The 22,628-nt window shown below is 50.7% G+C and overlaps 2 protein-coding genes across 2 annotated transcripts in view; both read right to left on the bottom strand.

Annotated features, from left to right (window-relative positions):
• TWF2 (twinfilin actin binding protein 2) overlaps positions 1-2,746 on the bottom strand; it is a 29,075-nt gene extending 26,329 nt beyond the window's left edge. Inside the window, exon 1 of the mRNA XM_077276935.1 lies at positions 2,523-2,746. Coding sequence (XP_077133050.1) covers positions 2,523-2,547 — 25 coding nt within the window. The 5' untranslated portion in view covers positions 2,548-2,746. The remainder of the gene's footprint in view (positions 1-2,522) is intronic.
• Positions 2,747-10,180: 7,434 nt separating this feature from the next.
• Positions 10,181-21,397, bottom strand: LOC143787831 (troponin C, slow skeletal and cardiac muscles). Its single transcript, XM_077276932.1, has 6 exons — positions 21,288-21,397; positions 14,313-14,343; positions 12,827-12,973; positions 12,111-12,225; positions 10,785-10,921; positions 10,181-10,359 (listed from the first exon to the last, which is right to left on the bottom strand). Exons 1-6 carry the CDS (start codon positions 21,309-21,311, stop codon positions 10,328-10,330), a joined length of 486 nt encoding a protein of 161 aa, XP_077133047.1. The 5' UTR covers positions 21,312-21,397; the 3' UTR covers positions 10,181-10,327.
• Between the last annotated feature and the right edge of the window lie 1,231 nt (positions 21,398-22,628).

Below are 22,628 nucleotides of genomic sequence, written 5' to 3'. Positions count from 1 at the left end.
GAGACACCAGCTGAAGGATTGGAAGGGAGGGGGGGGCACCAGCTGGAGGATTGGAGGGAGGTGGGACACCAGCTGGAGGATTGGGGGGGGGGGGAAAGACACCAGCTGAAGGATTGGAGGGGGGGGGGGAAGACACCAGCTGAAGGATTGGAGGGGGGGGAGAGACACCAGCCGGAGGATTGGAGGGGGGGGGGGGAGACACCAGCTGGAGGATTGGAGGGGGGGGGGGAGACACCAGCTGGAGGATTGGAGGGAGGGGGGGGGACACCAGCTGGAGGATTGGAGGGAGGGGGGGGGACACCAGCTGGAGGATTGGAGGGAGGGGGGGGACACCAGCTGGAGGATTGGGGGGGGGGAGGGAGACACCAGCTGGAGGATTGGGGGGAGGGGGAGACACCAGCTGGAGGATTGGAGGGGGAGACACTAGCTGGAGGATTGTAGGATTGGAGAGGATTGGAGGGGGGGGAGACACCAGCTGGAGGATTGGAGGGGGGGGGGGAGACACCAGCTGGAGGATTGGAGGGGGAGACACCAGCTGGAGGATTGGAGGGGGGGGGAGACACCAGCTGGAGGATTGGAGGGGGGGGGGAGACACCAGCTGGAGGATTGGGGGGAGGGGGAGACACCAGCTGGAGGATTGGGGGGAGGGGGAGACACCAGCTGGAGGATTAGGGGGGGGGGGGAGACACCAGCTGGAGGATTGGAGATTGGAGGGGGGAGGAGACACCAGCTGGAGGATTGGAGGGGGGGGGGGGGACACCAGCTGGAGGATTGGAGGGGGGGGGGAGGGAGACACCAGCTGGAGGATTGGAGGGGGGGGGGAGACACCAGCTGGAGGATTGGAGGGTGGGGAGGGAGACACCAGCTGGAGGATTGGAGGGGGGGGGAGACACCAGCTGGAGGATTGGAGGGGGGGGGGGAGACACCAGCTGGAGGATTGGAGGGAGGGGGGGGGACACCAGCTGGAGGATTGGAGGGAGGGGGGGGGGACACCAGCTGGAGGATTGGAGGGAGGGGGGGGGACACCAGCTGGAGGATTGGGGGGGGGGAGGGAGACACCAGCTGGAGGATTGGGGGGAGGGGGAGACACCAGCTGGAGGATTGGAGGGGGAGACACTAGCTGGAGGATTGTAGGATTGGAGAGGATTGGAGGGGGGGGGAGACACCAGCTGGAGGATTGGAGGGGGGGGGGGGGAGACACCAGCTGGAGGATTGGAGGGGGAGACACCAGCTGGAGGATTGGAGGGGGGGGGGGAGACACCAGCTGGAGGATTGGAGGGAGGGGGAGACACCAGCTGGAGGATTGGAGGGAGGGGGAGACACCAGCTGGAGGATTGGGGGGAGGGGGAGACACCAGCTGGAGGATTAGGGGGGGGGGGGAGACACCAGCTGGAGGATTGGAGATTGGAGGGGGGAGGAGACACCAGCTGGAGGATTGGAGGGGGGGGGGGACACCAGCTGGAGGATTGGAGGGGGGGGGGACACCAGCTGGAGGATTGGAGGGGGGGGGGAGGGAGACACCAGCTGGAGGATTGGAGGGGGGGGGGGAGACACCAGCTGGAGGATTGGAGGGTGGGGAGGGAGACACCAGCTGGAGGATTGGAGGGGGGGGGAGACACCAGCTGGAGGATTGGAGGGGGGGGGGGGGGAGACACCAGCTGGAGGATTGGAGAGAGGGGAGACACCAGCTGGAGGATTGGAGGGGGGGGGGAGACACCAGCTGGAGGATTGGAGGGAGGTGAGACACCAGCTGGAGGATTGGAGGGGGGGGGGGAAGACACCAGCTGGAGGATTGGAGGGGGGGGGGAGACACCAGCTGGAGGATTGGAGGGGGGGGGGAGACACCAGCTGGAGGATTGGAAGGGGGGGGAGACACCAGCTGGAGGATTGGAAGGGGGGGAGACACCAGCTGGAGGATTGGAAGGGGGGGGGAGACACCAGCTGGAGGATTGGAAGGGGGGGGGGGAGACACCAGCTGGAGGATTGGAGGGGGGGGGGGGGAAGACACCAGCTGGAGGATTGGGGGGGGGGGGAGACACCAGCTGGAGGATTGGAGGGGGGGGGGAGACGCCAGCTGGAGGATTGGAGGGGGGGGACACCAGGTGGAGGATTGGAGGGGGGGGGGGGGAGACACCAGGTGGAGGATTGGAGGGGGGGGGGAGACACCAGCTGGAGGATTGGAGGGGGGGGGGACACCAGGTGGAGGATTGGAGGGGGGGGGGGAGACACCAGCTGGAGGATTGGAAGGGGGGGGGGGGGAGACACCAGCTGGAGGATTGGAGGGGGGGAGACACCAGCTGGAGGATTGGAAGGGGGGGGGGGAGAGACACCAGCTGGAGGATTGGAGGGGGGGGGGGGGGAGACACCAGCTGGAGGATTGGGGGGGGGGGGATGTATCTCTCTCAGGTGGCATCTGGTGGGGAGCAGTCAGTCTCACACCTATAAACAGCCGTTTCCTCAGTTCTTGGCGCTCCCGTCGCTGCCGTCTCGGGTTTTGTCGCACATGTCCCGCTCGTACTCACCGTGGATCCCAGTCTGGTGCGCCATGTCGTGATATCGTGACAGCTCGGGATCAGGGAGCGGCTCTCAGTGGCTTGCGGGGAGGGGCGTGGCCGGATATCGGGGAGGCGGAGCTAGGCCGCGGTAAGCGCAGACAACCAATGAGAGGCTTAGCCGCGCGGCGTACTGGGAGGAGTGGAGCATGCCGGGAGATGTAGTCCACAGCTGCTCTGCTGCCTCCAGGGCCGCGCTGTGCCCTCTGCGCTCTCAGGAATGTGTGTGAGGCGCTGGGCATGCTGGGACTTGTAGTTCTAGATCCTCTTTTCTGTCTTGTCAGGATTGAGAATTGTGTTTTTCATGACCAGAAATATCTGCAAGTTCATAGAAAACGCACCAGAGACGCTGCAGTCACTCCGGGGTCCTGAACGCCGCCTCTGTCCTCATGAACAGACCAGAAATAATTGTGGCCCTTGTGGCATACCTCCCAACTTTTGAAGATGGCAAATTTTAGGCCACGCCTCTGACCACACCCATTCATAATTAGTCACACCCATATCCACATCCCAACCACACCCATTTAGCACTGCTGATCACACTGTTTCATATACAATAGTTATAAACAAAAAAATATGGCCACACAGTGCTCCATACTGTATAATGACCGCACATGATGCTCCATACTGTATAATGACCACACATGATGCTCCATACTGTATAATGACCGCACATGATGCTCCATACTGTATAATGACCACACATGATGCTCCATACTGTATAATGACCGCACATGATGCTCCATACTGTATAATGACTGCACATGATGCTGCATACTGTATAATGACCGCACATGATGCTCCATACTGTATAATGACCGCACATGATGCTCCATACTGTATAATGAACACACATGACGCTCCATACTGTATAATGACCGCACATGATGCTCCATACTGTATAATGACCGCACATGATGCTCCATACTGTATAATGAACACACATGACGCTCCATACTGTATAATGACCGCACATGATGCTCCATACTGTATAATGACCGCACATGATGCTCCATACTGTATAATGACCGCACATGATGCTCCATACTGTATAATGACCGCACATGATGCTCCATACTGTATAATGAACACACATGACGCTCCATACTGTATAATGACCGCACATGATGCTCCATACTGTATAATGAACACACATGATGCTCCAGACTGTATAATGACCGCACATGATGCTCCATACTGTATAATGACCGCACATGATGCTCCATACTGTATAATGGCCACACATGATGCTCCATACTGTATAATGACCACACATGATGCTCCATACTGTATAATGACCGCACATGATGCTCCATACTGTATAATGACCGCACATGATGCTCCATACTGTATAATGACCGCACATGATGCTCCATACTGTATAATGACCGCACATGATGCTCCATACTGTATAATGACCGCACATGACGCTCCATACTGTATAATGAACACACATGACGCTCCATACTGTATAATGAACACACATGACGCTCCATACTGTATAATGACCACACATGACGCTCCATACTGTATAATGACCGCACATGATGCTCCATACTGTATAATGACCGCACATGATGCTCCATACTGTATAATGACCGCACATGATGCTCCATACTGTATAATGACCGCACATGATGCTCCATACTGTATAATGACCGCACATGATGCTCCATACTGTATAATGACCGCACATGATGCTCCATACTGTATAATGACCGCACATGACGCTCCATACTGTATAGTGACCACACATGATGCTCCATACTGTATAATGGCCACACATGATGCTCCATACTGTATAATGACTGCACATGATGCTCCATATTGTATAATGACCGCACATGATGCTCCATACTGTATAATGACCGCACATGATGCTCCATACTGTATAATGACCGCACATGATGCTCCATACTGTATACTGGCCGCACATGATGCTCCATACTGTATAATGACCGCACATGATGCTCCATACTGTATAATGACCGCACATGATGCTCCATACTGTATAATGAACACACATGACGCTCCATACTGTATAATGAACACACATGACGCTCCATACTGTATAATGACCGCACATGACGCTCCAGACTGTATAATGACCGCACATGATGCTCCATACTGTATAATGACCGCACATGACGCTCCATACTGTATAATGACCGCACATGACGCTCCAGACTGTATAATGACCGCACATGATGCTCCATACTGTATAATGACCGCACATGATGCTCCATACTGTATAATGACCGCACATGATGCTCCATACTGTATAATGACCGCACATGACGCTCCATACTGTATAATGACCGCATGCATACTGTATAATGGCCACACATGATGCTCCATACTGTATAATGACCGCACATGATGCTCCATACTGTATAATGACCGCACATGATGCTCCATACTGTATAATGAACACACATGACGCTCCATACTGTATAATGAACACACATGACGCTCCATACTGTATAATGACCGCACATGATGCTCCATACTGTATAATGACCGCACATGATGCTCCATACTGTATAATGACCGCACATGATGCTCCATACTGTATAATGAACACACATGACGCTCCATACTGTATAATGAACACACATGATGCTCCATACTGTATAATGACCGCACATGATGCTCCATACTGTATAATGACCGCACATGATGCTCCATACTGTATAATGACCGCACATGATGCTCCATACTGTATAATGACCGCACATGATGCTCCATACTGTATAATGAACACACATGACGCTCCATACTGTATAATGAACACACATGACGCTCCATACTGTATAATGACCGCACATGACGCTCCAGACTGTATAATGACCGCACATGATGCTCCATACTGTATAATGACCGCACATGATGCTCCATACTGTATAATGACCGCACATGACGCTCCATACTGTATAATGACCGCATGCATACTGTATAATGGCCACACATGATGCTCCATACTGTATAATGACCGCACATGATGCTCCATACTGTATAATGAACACACATGACGCTCCATACTGTATAATGACCGCACATGATGCTCCATACTGTATAATGAACACACATGACGCTCCATACTGTATAATGAACACACATGACGCTCCATACTGTATAATGACCGCACATGATGCTCCATACTGTATAATGACCGCACATGACGCTCCAGACTGTATAATGACCGCACATGATGCTCCATACTGTATAATGACCGCACATGATGCTCCATACTGTATAATGACCGCACATGACGCTCCATACTGTATAATGACCGCATGCATACTGTATAATGGCCACACATGATGCTCCATACTGTATAATGAACACACATGACGCTCCATACTGTATAATGGCCACACATGACGCTCCATACTGTATAATGACCGCACATGATGCTCCATACTGTATAATGACCGCACATGATGCTCCATACTGTATAATGACCGCACATGATGCTCCATACTGTATAATGAACACACATGACGCTCCATACTGTATAATGAACACACATGACGCTCCATACTGTATAATGACCGCATGCATACTGTATAATGGCCGCACATGATGCTCCATACTGTATAATGAACGCACATGATGCTCCATACTGTATAATGACCGCACATGATGCTCCATACTGTATAATGACCGCACATGATGCTCCATACTGTATAATGACCGCACATGATGCTCCATACTGTATAATGACCGCACATGATGCTCCATACTGTATAATGACTGCACATGATGCTCCATATTGTATAATGACCACACATGATGCTCCATACTGTATACTGGCTGCACATGATGCTCCATATTGTATAATGACTGCACATGATGCTCCATACTGTATAATGACCGCACATGATGCTCCATACTGTATAATGACCGCACATGATGCTCCATACTGTATAATGACTGCACATGATGCTCCATATTGTATAATGACCACACATGATGCTCCATACTGTATACTGGCTGCACATGATGCTCCATATTGTATAATGACCCCACATGATGCTCCATACTGTATTATGGCCACAGTTCTCCATACTGTATAATGACATACAGGCACGCAGCTCACACACATGCAGCATCACACACACAGTATCACACATACACACGCAGCATCACAAACGCAGCTCACAAACACATGCAGCTTTGACACAAATGCATCACACATGCAGCCATCACACACACACACAGCCATCACACACACACGCAGTCATCACACACACACACGCAGCCATCACACACACACACACAGCCATCACACACACACGCAGTCATCACACACACGCAGTCATCACACACACACGCAGTCATCACACACACGCAGCCATCACACACACACACGCAGCCATCACACACACACACGCAGCCATCACACACACACGCAGCCATCACACACACACACACACGCAGCCATCACACACACACACACGCAGCCATCACACACATGCAGCCATCACACACACACGCAGCCATCACACACACACACACGCAGCCATCACACACACACACGCAGCCATCACACACATGCAGCCATCACACACACCCAGCCATCACACACACCCAGCCATCACACACACACACACCCAGCCATCACACACACACACACACCCAGCCATCACACACACACACACACCCAGCCATCACACACACACACACACCCAGCCATCACACACACACACTCAGCCATCACACACACACACCCAGCCATCACACACACACACCCAGCCATCACACACACACACCCAGCCATCACACACACCCAGCCATCACACACACCAGATACCTCATACACACATGACACACACACAAATGCAGCATCACACATCTCACACACACACACACATCACACACACACACAATCTCCTCTGTGGTGCAGGGGCGGCTGATCTGTCCATGTGCAGCTCTTCAGTTTCTCCGGCTGCTCACAGCTCTGCACTGTCCCGGCACCTCCCCCGTCTCTCCTTCTCTGCCGGGATAGCAGCTAAGAGCAGGAGACGCCAGAGCTCTGTGCACACACCTCAGGTAGTGAGTCGCTGACCTCTCATCTTGATCGCTGCTGGCTCTCTTCCTCAGCGTGGCAGCGCCGCACACACAGGGGGCGGGGGCGGGGGCGGGGGAGGGATCGGTCGGGAGGAGACCCAGCATGTATAAGAAAAAAAAAACAGCCACAAACCTAATCGGGCTCTCTCTACGTCCCGGAAGTGGGCGGGGCTTCACCGGCGGCCGCAAATTCGGGATTTTAAATGCCCGAAGCGGGACAGCGGGACCCCGGTGCCAAAGCGGGACTGTCACGCTGAAATCGGGACGGTTGGGAGGTATGCTTGTGGGAGTTTTTGCATTAGGGCCCATGAGCTTCACAGTTCGCTCCTGGAGAAAGCGCTCGAAAATCCCGTCAGCGACAGAAAAGACGCCGCAAACGTCTGCGAGGAAAACACCGGAATCCAACAGCGAGCGGCCGCGGGCCCGGACCTGCGGAACATCCCCCCCCCCCCCGACCTGCGGAACATCCCCCCGCCCAGCGGAACATCCCCCGCCCAGCGGAACATCCCCCCCCGACCTGCGGAACATCCCCCCGACCTGCGGAACATCCCCCCCCCGACCTGCGGAACATCCCCCCCCCCCCGACCTGCGGAACATCCCCCCCCCCCGACCTGCGGAACATCCCCCCCCCCGACCTGTGGAACATCCCCCCGCCCAGCGGAACATCCCCCCGACCTGCGGAACATCCCCCCGCCCAGCGGAACATCCCCCCCCGACCTGCGGAACATCCCCCCCGACCTGCGGAACATCCCCCCCGCCCAGCGGAACATCCCCCCCCCCGACCTGCGGAACATCCCCCCCCGACCTGCGGAACATCCCCCCGCCCAGCGGAACATCCCCCCCCCCGACCTGCGGAACATCCCCCCGCCCAGCGGAACATCCCCCCCGACCTGCGGAACATCCCCCCCCGACCTGCGGAACATCCCCCCGCCCAGCGGAACATCCCCCCCGACCTGCGGAACATCCCCCCCCGACCTGCGGAACATCCCCCCCCGACCTGCGGAACATCCCCCCCCGACCTGCGGAACATCCCCCCCAACCTGCGGAACATCCCCCCCCCGACCTGTGGAACATCCCCCCCCCCCCCCCGACCTGCGGAACATCCCCCCGACCTGCGGAACATCCCCCCCCGACCTGCGGAACATCCCCCCCCCGACCTGTGGAACATCCCCCGACCTGCGGAACATCCCCCCCCGACCTGCGGAACATCCCCCCCGACCTGCGGAACATCCCCCTCCCGACCTGCGGAACATCCCCCCCCCGACCTGCGGAACATCCCCGCCCCGACCTGCGGAACATCCCCCCCCCGACCTGCGGAACATCCCCGCCCCGACCTGCGGAACATCCCCCCCGACCTGCGGAACATCCCCCTCCCGACCTGCGGAACATCCCCCCCCCCCCGACCTGCGGAACATCCCCGCCCGACCTGCGGAACATCCCCCCGACCTGCGGAACATCCCCCCGACCTGCGGAACATTAATCCCGGACCTGCGGAACATCCCCCCCCCCGACCTGCGGAACATCCCCCCCCCCGACCAGCGGAACATCCCCCCCGACCTGCGGAACATTCCCCCGACCTGCGGAACATTAATCCCGGACCTGCGGAACATCCCCCCCCCCCCGACCTGCGGAACATCCCCCCCCGACATGCGGAACATCCCCCCCGACCTGCAGAACATCCCCCCGCAGCACTTTGCTCCCCAAGAGCCGCACTCATCCCCAGTCACCACCAGCAGTGCAGATCTTTCATTATTTCACACTTTTTAAAAAGTTTCTAAAGTTTTTGTGCAAATACCGCTGACCCCCCCTCCCCCGTCCTCCCCTTAATGAACGCCAGGGATTTCAGCGCTAATGTAACAGATTCTGTAACTTTCTTCTCTAAAAAAAGAAAAGTAAAAGACATATATAAAAACTACCGTCAGGATTCATTAAATAAGGGTTTTTTTGTTGTTGTTTTTTTACTTTTTTTTTATATTTGTTTCTTTTTTTTCACTCCAAATTCTGAAATATGTCACACGGAGTTCAGGAACTTGGCACAAAATCAGAACACTTTTATATTTGTCTGATTCTATTTTTTAAAACATAAAATGTCGCAGGATCAGTTACAATTTCGCTCATGTGACATTTGCGCAGAAGTTTCTGGCAATGATAAAATCTCTCCAGGACGGGGGAGGGGGGACGAGAGGTCATTTACACAAAATGTAAATTTAAAAAAAACAGTCGCCATTAACTTGCCACCAATATTCTGGAAAACAAAATCCTCACCTGCGGCGGCAAAAAGAGAAATAAACATAGAAAGAGAAGAACTTTGTGCAAATAAGCAACGAGAGAAAGTGAGCTCGGTGCTGACCGCGGATTTTGAACCTCTCATGCGTCATTTTTAAAAATTTGGTGCAAAATATGGCAACAAAGATCACAAAGGAAACGAGAAGACGCAGGTGAGGAGTCGTCGTTTCTTGTGAACGTTTCCTGTAATTTTAGTGTTTGGAGGAACTAGAACCACCGGTCACTTCCTCTAGATATTTCTTTTAGAGAAATCCACACATTCGCAGTCGTCCGCCATGGCGGGATTCGGTCAGTCGCCTCCTTTATTGGGGTCTGTATACATTGCACCAGTATATATTATATGTCATATTACGCGGGTCTGGTGGGATCGGCCTCTATCGTCACAGTTTTCAGACTTTTCGGGGTCCGGTTTTCTTTTATTCGACTCCTTTCATGAACTCTAGAAATTCTATGAAGAGAGAAAAGATGAAGAAATGAGGTTCTGTTGCAACGGTGTGCAGCCCTGCACCTATTATCGCAATACGGCAAGGCGTGCGGCCCTGTACCGTATATTGTGATATGGCTAGGAGCATGGCCCTGCACTGTATATCGCAACATGGCGAGGCGCGCGGCCCTGTACCGTATATTGTGATATGGCAAGGAGCATGGCCCTGCACTGTATATCACGACATGGCGAGGAGCTGTACCGTATATCGCGATATGGCAAGAAGCACTGCCCTGCACCGTATATCACGATATGGCAAGGCGCGCGGCCCTGTACCGTATTTTGTGATATGGCAAGAAGCACTGCACAGCACCATCTATCGCGAGCACTCCGCCCTGCACCATATATCGCGATATGGCGACTATTTCCGGCTCGCTACGTGAACTCACCATCGTAATCGATTTTGCCGTCATTGTTTTTGTCGCCGTCTTTCATCAGTTCCTCGATGTCGTCCTCGGTTATGGTCTCGCCGGTCGCTTGCAGCATGTTCTTCAGCTCCTCCAGGTCGATGTATCCGTCGGCATTTCTGCAGAGATGTGAAGATCTGGAAATATCTGTGTTCCTTCTCCCATCATGCCTTGCGCAGGAACAACTACCCAAATTCTGTCCCAAATTTGATACAATGTTGCGGGACTTCACAGATACTTTATAATTTGTTACTTTCCTAACTCCACGCACATCCAGAGCTGCTGCAATTGTATCTCTAGTCTCCAGCCAGAGCTCAGTCTGCAGATCTGTGCTGCTGCCACCTGCTGGTCGTTGGCCTGTAGAGCACATCCTGCTGCTTTATGATCATGCAATTTGTGGGATCTCAGGCCATCAGACAATGAATGCCAGCATAGTGCATGAAAGAGCAGAATTTAGACTGCAGCTCTGCATGTGAGTGGAGTATAGGAACTTCAAATGCAGCTGTGGATGTGACTGGAGTACACGATCTGTGAAAACAAAGGCCAATGTGAAGAGAACAATAAATGCAGCTGTATGGCTGCGTTCACGCACAGTGGTCATGCTGAGTGGTCGGCCCTGTGCCGCTGTGGTCTTTCCATGGTTTCCCTCACAATCACTTAATTTTGCAACCTAAATGTGACTGAACCATATTACCTGTGAATGCAGCTCCTCATGTGTGTGATTGTTGATGCAGCTTTGGATGTGACTGGAGCGTATACTATTATTATTATTATAGCGCCATTTATTCCATGGTGCTTTACATGTGAGGAGGGATATACATAATCAACCCAAACTGACAGTATAAACTAAGCACATGGCAGTGCAGGGGATAAAACATTTGGGATCCAACAGTCCTGAGTGCGGGAGGTCGGGGGAAAGTCTCCAGAACATGGACATGAATATGATGGAGGACTAGGAGCCGACATAAGGGCCTACAGGTGATTGACAGCGCTGCTGTCTGCACAGAAATCTCAAGCAGGTCAGTGCTGTCAATCACTTGTGGGGGCGGGGACATGCAAAACCATGGCTCTTGGTCACGCCCAGAGTGCACCAAGCACCTAATTAGTATATTTGATCAGAAGTGTAGTTTCTGCTGAGGAGGCCGCGATCACTAGCGGTGCGATGGTTATAGGGGCCACATCCCCTACAAGGCTGTGTGCTTACATTGGGCTGACACACTCCCTTTAATGATGACCAGAGAGGATTTTGCTGGACACCGAGCTCCTTATGTCTTAAAGGGCAATTCCACAATGTCCCTCATCACTCACTTGTCGAACATGCGGAAGAGATCTGACAGCTCCTCCTCGGATTTCCCTTTACTGTCGTCTTTCATGCACCGAACCATCATGACCAGAAACTCATCGAAGTCCACAGTGCCGCTGCCTGGAGGAGGGAAGCGATGAAGGTCATACACGGGCAGTGAGGCTCTGCCAGCCCCAGAACTACAACTCCCATCAGGCCTCCTGACGTGCAGCATGCTGAGACTTGTAGTTTTCTACAGTTCTAGAGCCGCAGCTTGAGCTATGCTACAGTAACAGCAGCCGTGTACGTAAATCATCATCATTACATTCTTACACTTTGTAGTTAATGTTTGAGCAGATTTGTGGATTTTTCACACTTTAATCATTGTGCTCCTGTCCAGGGGTGGAGATGGGGCCCCGGAGATCAGGGGGCCACGATCACCTCCAAAGCAGATGGAATTGTGCATTATGAGGAGCTATTGGACTGTAAGGGCCCATGTATTGTTCTTGCACAGGGGTCTCCCTCTGTTTCCACCAGTGCTCCATTCACACCCAGAGCTGCAGTCACAGTTGTGCTTTGCTGCCCCCTGGTGGTTCTGTGTCTGAGCTGAGCTGCATAGTCAGTCATGCTGCTCATGCAGCTGAACTGTGATTGCAGCTCTGGATGGGACTGGAGCATAAGATCTGATGTTGATATTCCAGGAGGCTCTGGTTATATGTAATCTTTAAAGTACAACTCTCACCATCCTCATCCACCTCGTCTATCATCTCCTGCAGCTCCTCGGGGGTGGGGTTCTGTCCCAGCATTCTCATCACTTTGCCCAGCTCCTTTGTGCTGATGCATCCGTCCTCCGCATCTTGGACGAAAATATCAAAAGCTGCTCTGAATTCTGGAAAAAAAAGTAAAAAAACAAAACGCAAAACTTTATGAAACTGTAAATCCGAATGATGTATAGGTCAGGGTGAATCTACATGTGTCCATCTGCTCATTTTCCCAAAAGACTCCTGGCAGGTTCTTATCTATATGTCTCTTACCAGCAGAGTGACAGGAAGTGTTATCATGGGGACACAGGCGCAGCAGTTCTTCTAAGTGGAAGTGGTACATTCTAATTCTGAACTTCTGCTAATGAGCGCACACATATTTCAGGCACCTTGTCTTCTGCTTCTTGTCAGTTAATTATTCCGTTTTTTGTTTAGATAGAATGAAAACCTGTACAACCAGCTTCTCACAGCTGAGGGTTTGTTACTTTTGGATCCAATCTAAATAATCCTCTGTGACATAAACTCCCTGACCTCTGCAAACTGATACATTGTAACAAAATATCAGGACTGGAGAGATTAGTGCTGCTGGCAGAGGATTGTATGGACTAGATACAAGTGTAACAAACCCTCAGCTGTGAGAGGATCAGGATGGCATTTCAGCTCCTCACTGTTTCCATTCACTGACAGCAAGCAAAGCATTTAAGGTACCGTCACATAAGCGACGCTGCAGCGATCTAGACAACGATGCCGATCGCTGCAGCGTCGCTGTTTCGTCGTTGTGTGGTCGCTGGAGAGCTGTCACACAGACCGCTCTCCAGCGACCAACGATGCCGAAGTCCCCGGGTAACCATCGGGTTACTAAGCGCAGGGCCGCGCTTAGTAACCCGATGTTTACCCTGGTTACCAGTGTAAATGTAAAAAAAACCAAACACTACATACTTACATTCCGGTGTCTGTCACGTCCCCCGGCGTTCTGCTTCCCTGCACTGTAAGCGCCGGCCCTAAAGCAGAGCGGTGACGTCACCGCTGTGCTCTGCTTTATGGCCGGCCGGCGCTGACACAGTGCAGGGAAGCAGAACGCCGGGGGACCCGACAGACACCGGAATGTGAGTATGTAGTGTTTGGTTTTTTTTTACATTTACACTGGTAACCAGGGTAAATATCTGGTTACTAAGCGCGGCCCTGCGCTTAGTAACCCGATGTTTACCCTGGTTACCGGTGAAGACGTCGCTGCATCCGCGTCACACACACCGATCCAGCGATGTCAGCGGGTGATCCAGCGACGAAATAAGGTGCTGGCCTTCTAGCTCCGACCAACGATGTCACAGCAGGATCCTGATCGCTGCTGCGTGTCAAACACAACGAGATCGCTATCCAGGACGCTGCAACGTCACGGATCGCTATCGTTCAGTGTGAAGGTACCCTTACTGTTATGAAATGAAAATTTCCAGATTATTTGACTTTTACCGTTTTTTTGCTCGTCTGTAAGTTGTTCAACCTGAAAATGAAAGAGATGAAGAAATAAAAGAGGAAAAAACAATAATTAGTGTCGCTGTCAATGCACAATATTATTATTAACAACCAATAAAAAGCAACAGGTCAGTTACCATGGAAAACTTGTTAATAGGAGATTTATATATGTGATGCCCATTGTAACAAACCCTCAGCTGTGCACAGGACTGGAGGGGATTTCTGTTCACAGACATAAAGCGCAGATCTTGGAATAAATAATTTAATATTTTCTTTTTCTTACAAGATAAATACAGTTGTGATGATGGAACAATGGTGCGATCACCGGATGCTCCGAAGCGTCGCCCTCATCACTATACAAAATCCAATCAGGCGATCGGCGCGGCCGGAGGATTATTTCTGGCTCAGTGATACAAACGGCGGAGGTCGGGATAAAACACTTTGTTCTCAGTGCTGGCAGCAAATCCAGGAGCCTTTATCTCCTCATCCAGGAATAGCATCAAGAGGGGCCAAAATCCACCGAAATATAGTCCGGAGGGCATGTCACTTAATGTTGGGGGGGGGGGGGGACACGGAGGGACAGACCCCAAAACTGCCCAAACCCCCAGTAATACCACTCTCTGCGGTGCAACACCTCTGATCTCTGGTGATGGATAGGAGACATTCTCAGTAGAAACAGAAGGTGCTCCAGCTCCAATAAAAGAGATTCTTTATTAATGGTTAAAATCCAGTGACATAATAGATCCTTGCTGTAGTACAAATGTGGGGGTACAGAGCCCATGCAACGCGTTTCGATCGCTGCCGATCTTAATCAATGCATTCTCAGTGATGTCACCTCTGATCTCTGGTGATGGATAGGAGGCATTCTCAGTGATGTCACCGCTGATCTCTGGTGATGGATAGGAGACATTCTCAGTGATGTCACCGCTGATCTCTGGTGATGGATAGGAGACATTCTCAGTGATGTCACCGCTGATCTCTGGTGATGGATAGGAGACATTCTCAGTGATGTCACCGCTGATCTCTGGTGATGGATAGGAGACATTCTCAGTGATGTCACCGCTGATCTCTGGTGATGGATAGGAGACATTCTCAGTGATGTCACCTCTGATCTCTGGTGATGGATAGGAGACATTCTCAGTGATGTCACCGCTGATCTCTGGTGATGGATAGGAGGCATTCTCAGTGATGTCACCTCTGATCTCTGGTGATGGATAGGAGACATTCTCAGTGATGTCACCTCTGATCTCTGGTGATGGATAGGAGGCATTCTCAGTGATGTCACCTCTGATCTCTGGTGATGGATAGGAGGCATTCTCAGTGATGTCACCGCTGATCTCTGGTGATGGATAGGAGGCATTCTCAGTGATGTCACCGCTGATCTCTGGTGATGGATAGGAGGCATTCTCAGTGATGTCACCTCTGATCTCTGGTGATGGATAGGAGGCATTCTCAGTGATGTCACCGCTGATCTCTGGTGATGGATAGGAGGCATTCTCAGTGATGTCACCGCTGATCTCTGGTGATGGATAGGAGGCATTCTCAGTGATATCACCGCTGATCTCTAGTGATGGATAGGAGACATTCTCAGTGATGTCACCGCTGATCTCTGGTGATGGATAGGAGACATTCTCAGTGATGTCACCGCTGATCTCTGGTGATGGATAGGAGACATTCTCAGTGATGTCACCTCTGATCTCTGGTGATGGATAGGAGACATTCTCAGTGATGTCACCTCTGATCTCTGGTGATGGATAGGAGACATTCTCAGTGATGTCACCGCTGATCTCTGGTGATGGATAGGAGGCATTCTCAGTGATATCACCGCTGATCTCTAGTGATGGATAGGAGACATTCTCAGTGATGTCACCGCTGATCTCTGGTGATGGATAGGAGACATTCTCAGTGATGTCACCGCTGATCTCTGGTGATGGATAGGAGACATTCTCAGTGATGTCACCTCTGATCTCTGGTGATGGATAGGAGGCATTCTCAGTGATGTCACCGCTGATCTCTGGTGATGGATAGGAGGCATTCTCAGTGATGTCACCGCTGATCTCTAGTGATGGATAGGAGACATTCTCAGTGATGTCACCGCTGATCTCTGGTGATGGATAGGAGACATTCTCAGTGATGTCACCGCTGATCTCTGGTGATGGATAGGAGGCATTCTCAGTGATGTCACCTCTGATCTCTGGTGATGGATAGGAGGCATTCTCAGTGATGTCACCTCTGATCTCTGGTGATGGATAGGAGGCATTCTCAGTGATGTCCCTGCTGATCTCTGGTGATGGATAGGAGGCATTCTCAGTGATGTCCCTGCTGATCTCTGGTGATGGATAGGAGGCATTCTCAGTGATGTCACCGCTGATCTCTAGTGATGGATAGGAGACATTCTCAGTGATGTCACCGCTGATCTCTGGTGATGGATAGGAGGCATTCTCAGTGATGTCACCGCTGATCTCTAGTGATGGATAGGAGGCATTCTCAGTGATGTCACCGCTGATCTCTAGTGATGGATAGGAGACATTCTCAGTGATGTCACCGCTGATCTCTGGTGATGGATAGGAGGCATTCTCAGTGATGTCACCGCTGATCTCTGGTGATGGATAGGAGACATTCTCAGTGATGTCACCTCTGATCTCTGGTGATGGATAGGAGGCATTCTCAGTGATGTCACCGCTGATCTCTGGTGATGGATAGGAGACATTCTCAGTGATGTCACCGCTGATCTCTGGTGATGGATAGGAGACATTCTCAGTGATGTCACCGCTGATCTCTAGTGATGGATAGGAGACATTCTCAGTGATGTCACCGCTGATCTCTGGTGATGGATAGGAGGCATTCTCAGTGATGTCACCGCTGATCTCTAGTGATGGATAGGAGGCATTCTCAGTGATGTCACCGCTGATCTCTAGTGATGGATAGGAGACATTCTCAGTGATGTCACCGCTGATCTCTGGTGATGGATAGGAGGCATTCTCAGTGATGTCACCGCTGATCTCTGGTGATGGATAGGAGACATTCTCAGTGATGTCACCTCTGATCTCTGGTGATGGATAGGAGGCATTCTCAGTGATGTCACCTCTGATCTCTGGTGATGGATAGGAGGCATTCTCAGTGATGTCACCGCTGATCTCTGGTGATGGATAGGAGGCATTCTCAGTGATGTCACCTCTGATCTCTAGTGATGGATAGGAGGCATTCTCAGTGATGTCATCTCTGATCTCTGGTGATGGATAGGAGACATTCTCAGTGATGTCACCTCTGATCTCTGGTGATGGATAGGAGACATTCTCAGTGATGTCACCGCTGATCTCTAGTGATGGATAGGAGACATTCTCAGTGATGTCACCTCTCATCTCTGGTGATGGATAGGAGACATTCTCAGTGATGTCACCTCTCATCTCTGGTGATGGATAGGAGACATTCTCAGTGATGTCACCGCTGATCTCTAGTGATGGATAGGAGACATTCTCAGTGATGTCACCTCTCATCTCTGGTGATGGATAGGAGACATTCTCAGTGATGTCACCGCTGATCTCTGGTGATGGATAGGAGGCATTCTCAGTGATGTCACCTCTGATCTCTGGTGATGGATAGGAGGCATTCTCAGTGATGTCACCGCTGATCTCTGGTGATGGATAGGAGACATTCTCAGTGATGTCACCGCTGATCTCTGGTGATGGATAGGAGGCATTCTCAGTGATGTCACCTCTGATCTCTGGTGATGGATAGGAGACATTCTCAGTGATGTCACCGCTGATCTCTGGTGATGGATAGGAGACATTCTCAGTGATGTCACCGCTGATCTCTGGTGATGGATAGGAGACATTCTCAGTGATGTCACCGCTGATCTCTGGTGATGGATAGGAGGCATTCTCAGTGATGTCACCTCTCATCTCTGGTGATGGATAGGAGGCATTCTCTGTGATGTCACCTCTGATCTCTGGTGATGGATAGGAGACATTCTCAGTGATGTCACCTCTGATCTCTGGTGATGGATAGGAGACATTCTCAGTGATGTCACCGCTGATCTCTGGTGATGGATAGGAGACATTCTCAGTGATGTCACCTCTCATCTCTGGTGATGGATAGGAGGCATTCTCTGTGATGTCACCGCTGATCTCTGGTGATGGATAGGAGGCATTCTCAGTGATGTCACCTCTCATCTCTGGTGATGGATAGGAGGCATTCTCTGTGATGTCACCTCTGATCTCTGGTGATGGATAGGAGACATTCTCAGTGATGTCACCGCTGATCTCTGGTGATGGATAGGAGACATTCTCAGTGATGTCACCTCTCATCTCTGGTGATGGATAGGAGGCATTCTCTGTGATGTCACCGCTGATCTCTGGTGATGGATAGGAGGCATTCTCAGTGATGTCACCTCTCATCTCTGGTGATGGATAGGAGGCATTCTCTGTGATGTAACCGCTGATCTCTGGTGATGGATAGGAGGCATTCTCAGTGATGTCACCTCTGATCTCTGGTGATGGATAGGAGACATTCTCAGTGATGTCACCGCTGATCTCTGGTGATGGATAGGAGACATTCTCAGTGATGTCACCGCTGATCTCTGGTGATGGATAGGAGGCATTCTCAGTGATGTCACCGCTGATCTCTAGTGATGGATAGGAGACATTCTCAGTGATGTCACCTCTGATCTCTGGTGATGGATAGGAGGCATTCTCAGTGATGTCACCTCTCATCTCTGGTGATGGATAGGAGGCATTCTCTGTGATGTCACCTCTGATCTCTGGTGATGGATAGGAGGCATTCTCAGTGATGTCACCTCTGATCTCTGGTGATGGATAGGAGGCATTCTCAGTGATGTCACCTCTGATCTCTGGTGATGGATAGGAGGCATTCTCAGTGATGTCACCTCTGATCTCTGGTGATGGATAGGAGACATTCTCAGTGATGTCACCGCTGATCTCTAGTGATGGATAGGAGACATTCTCAGTGATGTCACCGCTGATCTCTGGTGATGGATAGGAGGCATTCTCAGTGATGTCACCTCTCATCTCTGGTGATGGATAGGAGGCATTCTCTGTGATGTCACCTCTGATCTCTGGTGATGGATAGGAGGCATTCTCAGTGATGTCACCGCTGATCTCTGGTGATGGATAGGAGACATTCTCAGTGATGTCACCGCTGATCTCTGGTGATGGATAGGAGACATTCTCAGTGATGTCACCGCTGATCTCTGGTGATGGATAGGAGACATTCTCAGTGATGTCACCGCTGATCTCTGGTGATGGATAGGAGGCATTCTCAGTGATGTCACCTCTCATCTCTGGTGATGGATAGGAGGCATTCTCTGTGATGTCACCGCTGATCTCTGGTGATGGATAGGAGGCATTCTCAGTGATGTCACCTCTGATCTCTCATGAATGGACTTGTTACATTAAGAATCTGAGGTCACTCTGCAGGAAGCTAAGGGTTAATGGTGAAGTCGAGAATATTCCCTTTTTGGAAATCAAAGCTGAGTGACAATATTTCCCATAATCCTCAGTGGTTTATTTCGGGCTGTGCGGATTTCTGTAGAATAGACAGGTGGGTGATAATCTCCATTGTCTCCAGTAATGTTACTATATATAGTGAGGATCACATGATCTCAGACATACGAGGACACATTCTGGGAATTCGGACGATCCCTGTGATGTCGGATCCTCTATGGTCAGGTCTGTAGATACAGCTATGAATTCTCTGCAGACAAGTGAGGCACCGAACACCTCGAACCTCTCTAGTCACCCGGCCTACTGAATGGTTATGGCTCAGGCTCTACATTAGGATTTGTTTCCCCAGGAATGATCCTACAGTTCCTTGTCCTGCGGGGAGAACTCCTGATTATAGGACCAGAGACAAAACTAGAAGTTTATCAAGTGCAGAAAATTCTGAACGTGCACAAAAATGTCAAAATCTGGAATTTCCAGTATTTATTCCATCATTAGATTCAGTTATCAAGAACATGAATGTTCCTGTCACTCACCCTGTCCTACAGTCTCCTCCCCCAGTAATGGCTGATAACAGGGAGTAATAGCTTGTAGGCTCCTGTCCTACAGTCTCCTCCCCAGTAATGGCTGATAACAGGGAGTAATAGATTGTAGTCTCCTGTCCTACAGTCTCCTCCCCCAGTAATGGCTGATAACAGGGAGTAATAGCTTGTAGGCTCCTGTCCTACAGTCTCCTCCCCCAGTAATGGCTGATAAAAGGGAGTAATAGCTTGTAGGCTCCTGTCCTACAGTCTCCTCCCCAGTAATGGCTGATAACAGGGAGTAATAGCTTGTAGGCTCCTGTCCTACAGTCTCCTCCCCAGTAATGGCTGATAACAGGGAGTAATAGCTTGTAGGCTCCTGTCCTACAGTCGCTTTTCCCTAGCTCTCTTCCCAGTTTCCATATCTGTGCTTGCTGTTGGTGAATGAGAACACTTGTATTTATATTCAGAGACTGTAATCTTGTTCTGATCTAATACAGCTCACAGCTGGGGACTTGGTACAATTGCATCCAGTCCAGACAATCCTCTGAGGCCCTTGTCACAAATTTACCTATAACTCTATTAATACACTGGGCAGTTTGGTTAATGAATGATGAGACGCTGCTTTTTTCGGTACAGAGTGAAACAAGTGAATTATGCCAAGTACTGCCCATACAGTGGGGTTGGGGACCCAGGTCTGCACAAGGGTCCGCCGGGGGATTCCCCTGTTACCCTGTGGGCCAGTCCGAGCCTGGCTACAATGTATCAGTCTGGAGTTCAGGCTGTTCAGTTCACAGAGGATCTAGACCTGATACAATGTAACAAACTCTCACCTGTGTGTTGTATTCGATCAGGATTGTGCTTTTGTGTCTGGCTGCTAACACAAATGACCCATTTACCGGCAGCAAAGATTTAGAAATAGATGAGACATTGAAGTGTGAAGTGTATCAGAGACGTTCCTTGTGTCCCAGTCACATCCTATAGTCACTTACCGCTGCCTTGTAGATGTCGTCCATGATGGAGGAGGTTGCAGAGATGAGTGTAGCGGCATCAGCTGTGAGTGGAGCTTATATGTGAGGGGGGACTGTATGAGGTCCCAGCCTTATAGGGAGCACATCAGGTGCCTATTTATACCTCAGCCAGGGCGCTGCATTGTCCTCAGCTGGGGGGACTCGTCACCATTGTCCCCATTTTCTGGCTGCAGTGGTATCTCACTCCGATGTAACGCTCCAGAACCAAAAATGTGACAAAGCCTATAGAAAAATCCTTAAATGAAGAGAAACAATGTATAACATCTGGAGTCACTGGGGCGTTCATGTTGTGTGGACACATTGTATCAGTACCCGTAGACTGGAGCCAGTGACACACATAGGGGGGATTCAATGGAAATGTTTGGAGGGGCTCAGATATTTCTCAGTTCCGGGGGCAGGAGCTGGAAATTATGATTGGCGTAAGTCCACATATACGCACATACCGCCACTATTCAGACCAGGCAGATCGGGAATATTGAAGGTGATGAGAAAGCTGCAGAGAAAAGGCAGAGATGGTTACCTGCCCAGGTCTCCACACAAGTGCGCCTGAGAAAGCTGCGCCTGAGAAAGCTGCGCCTGAGAAAGCTGCGCCTGCAGTCACAAGACGTACAGTCGTCGGATGTCGCTGTAGTGCAAACTTGAGATGGGATGGAAATTTCAAGCACTTGTAACCAATAATCTGATCTGAAAGGGTTAAATTTACTAGAGGGATAGTTTTTGGTGCACGTATAGAAACAATTTCTGCACGTTCCGCCCTCTGTGGCCAATGATGGAGGGTCCTGAATGTGTGATGTCTTTTTGCCGGAGACATGATTTTTTTTAAGAACTTAAACATGAAATATGTTAATATGATGTTCATGACAATCCTCAATGTAACATTTACCGAATTGTGTTCTTACAGTAATTGGCATTTTCCTAGCGAGTCTGCAGTTTATGACTTGGCCACCAGGTGGTGATGTAATTTATCTATTTTTATTTTTTTTACTCCTTTTATAGCGCCATTAATTCCGCAGCACTTTACAGACATCATGTAACAAGAGTATCAGACACTAAATAACAGAAATAATGAAAGAAATCCCTGATTACTACATTCTGCTCTCTGTGCACTGACTTCCTGAGCAAGCTGGAAAAGTAAAGCTGTAGTGTAAAGTATGGAGGAGAAACACAGCAGCAGCTTGCACCTCAAATGACACAAGAGGTCGGTTTTAGACTTGCCCAGTCTCCTACATTGTAGGATTTTTACATAATTAATTTGCATTTTATTGAGTGAAATAAGTATTTGATCACCGACCAACCAGCAGG

This window comes from Ranitomeya variabilis, chromosome 8 (assembly GCF_051348905.1).
Source record: "Ranitomeya variabilis isolate aRanVar5 chromosome 8, aRanVar5.hap1, whole genome shotgun sequence".
Taxonomy (NCBI): domain Eukaryota; kingdom Metazoa; phylum Chordata; class Amphibia; order Anura; family Dendrobatidae; genus Ranitomeya; species Ranitomeya variabilis.
Note: the sequence above shows the minus strand (reverse complement) of the source record. Positions and strands in the feature narration are given on the sequence as shown.

Excerpts from the sequence above, each read along its gene's own strand:
- LOC143787831 (XM_077276932.1), bottom strand. The coding sequence starts at position 21,311 with ATGGACGACATCTACAAGGCAGCG. Across the intron at positions 12,226-12,826 it reads AGACGAGGTGGATGAGGATG|GCAGCGGCACTGTGGACTTC; the intron begins GTGAGAGTTGTA and ends TCCCTCCTCCAG. Across the intron at positions 10,360-10,784 it reads CGGCAAAATCGATTACGATG|AATTTCTAGAGTTCATGAAA; the intron begins GTGAGTTCACGT and ends CTCTCTTCATAG.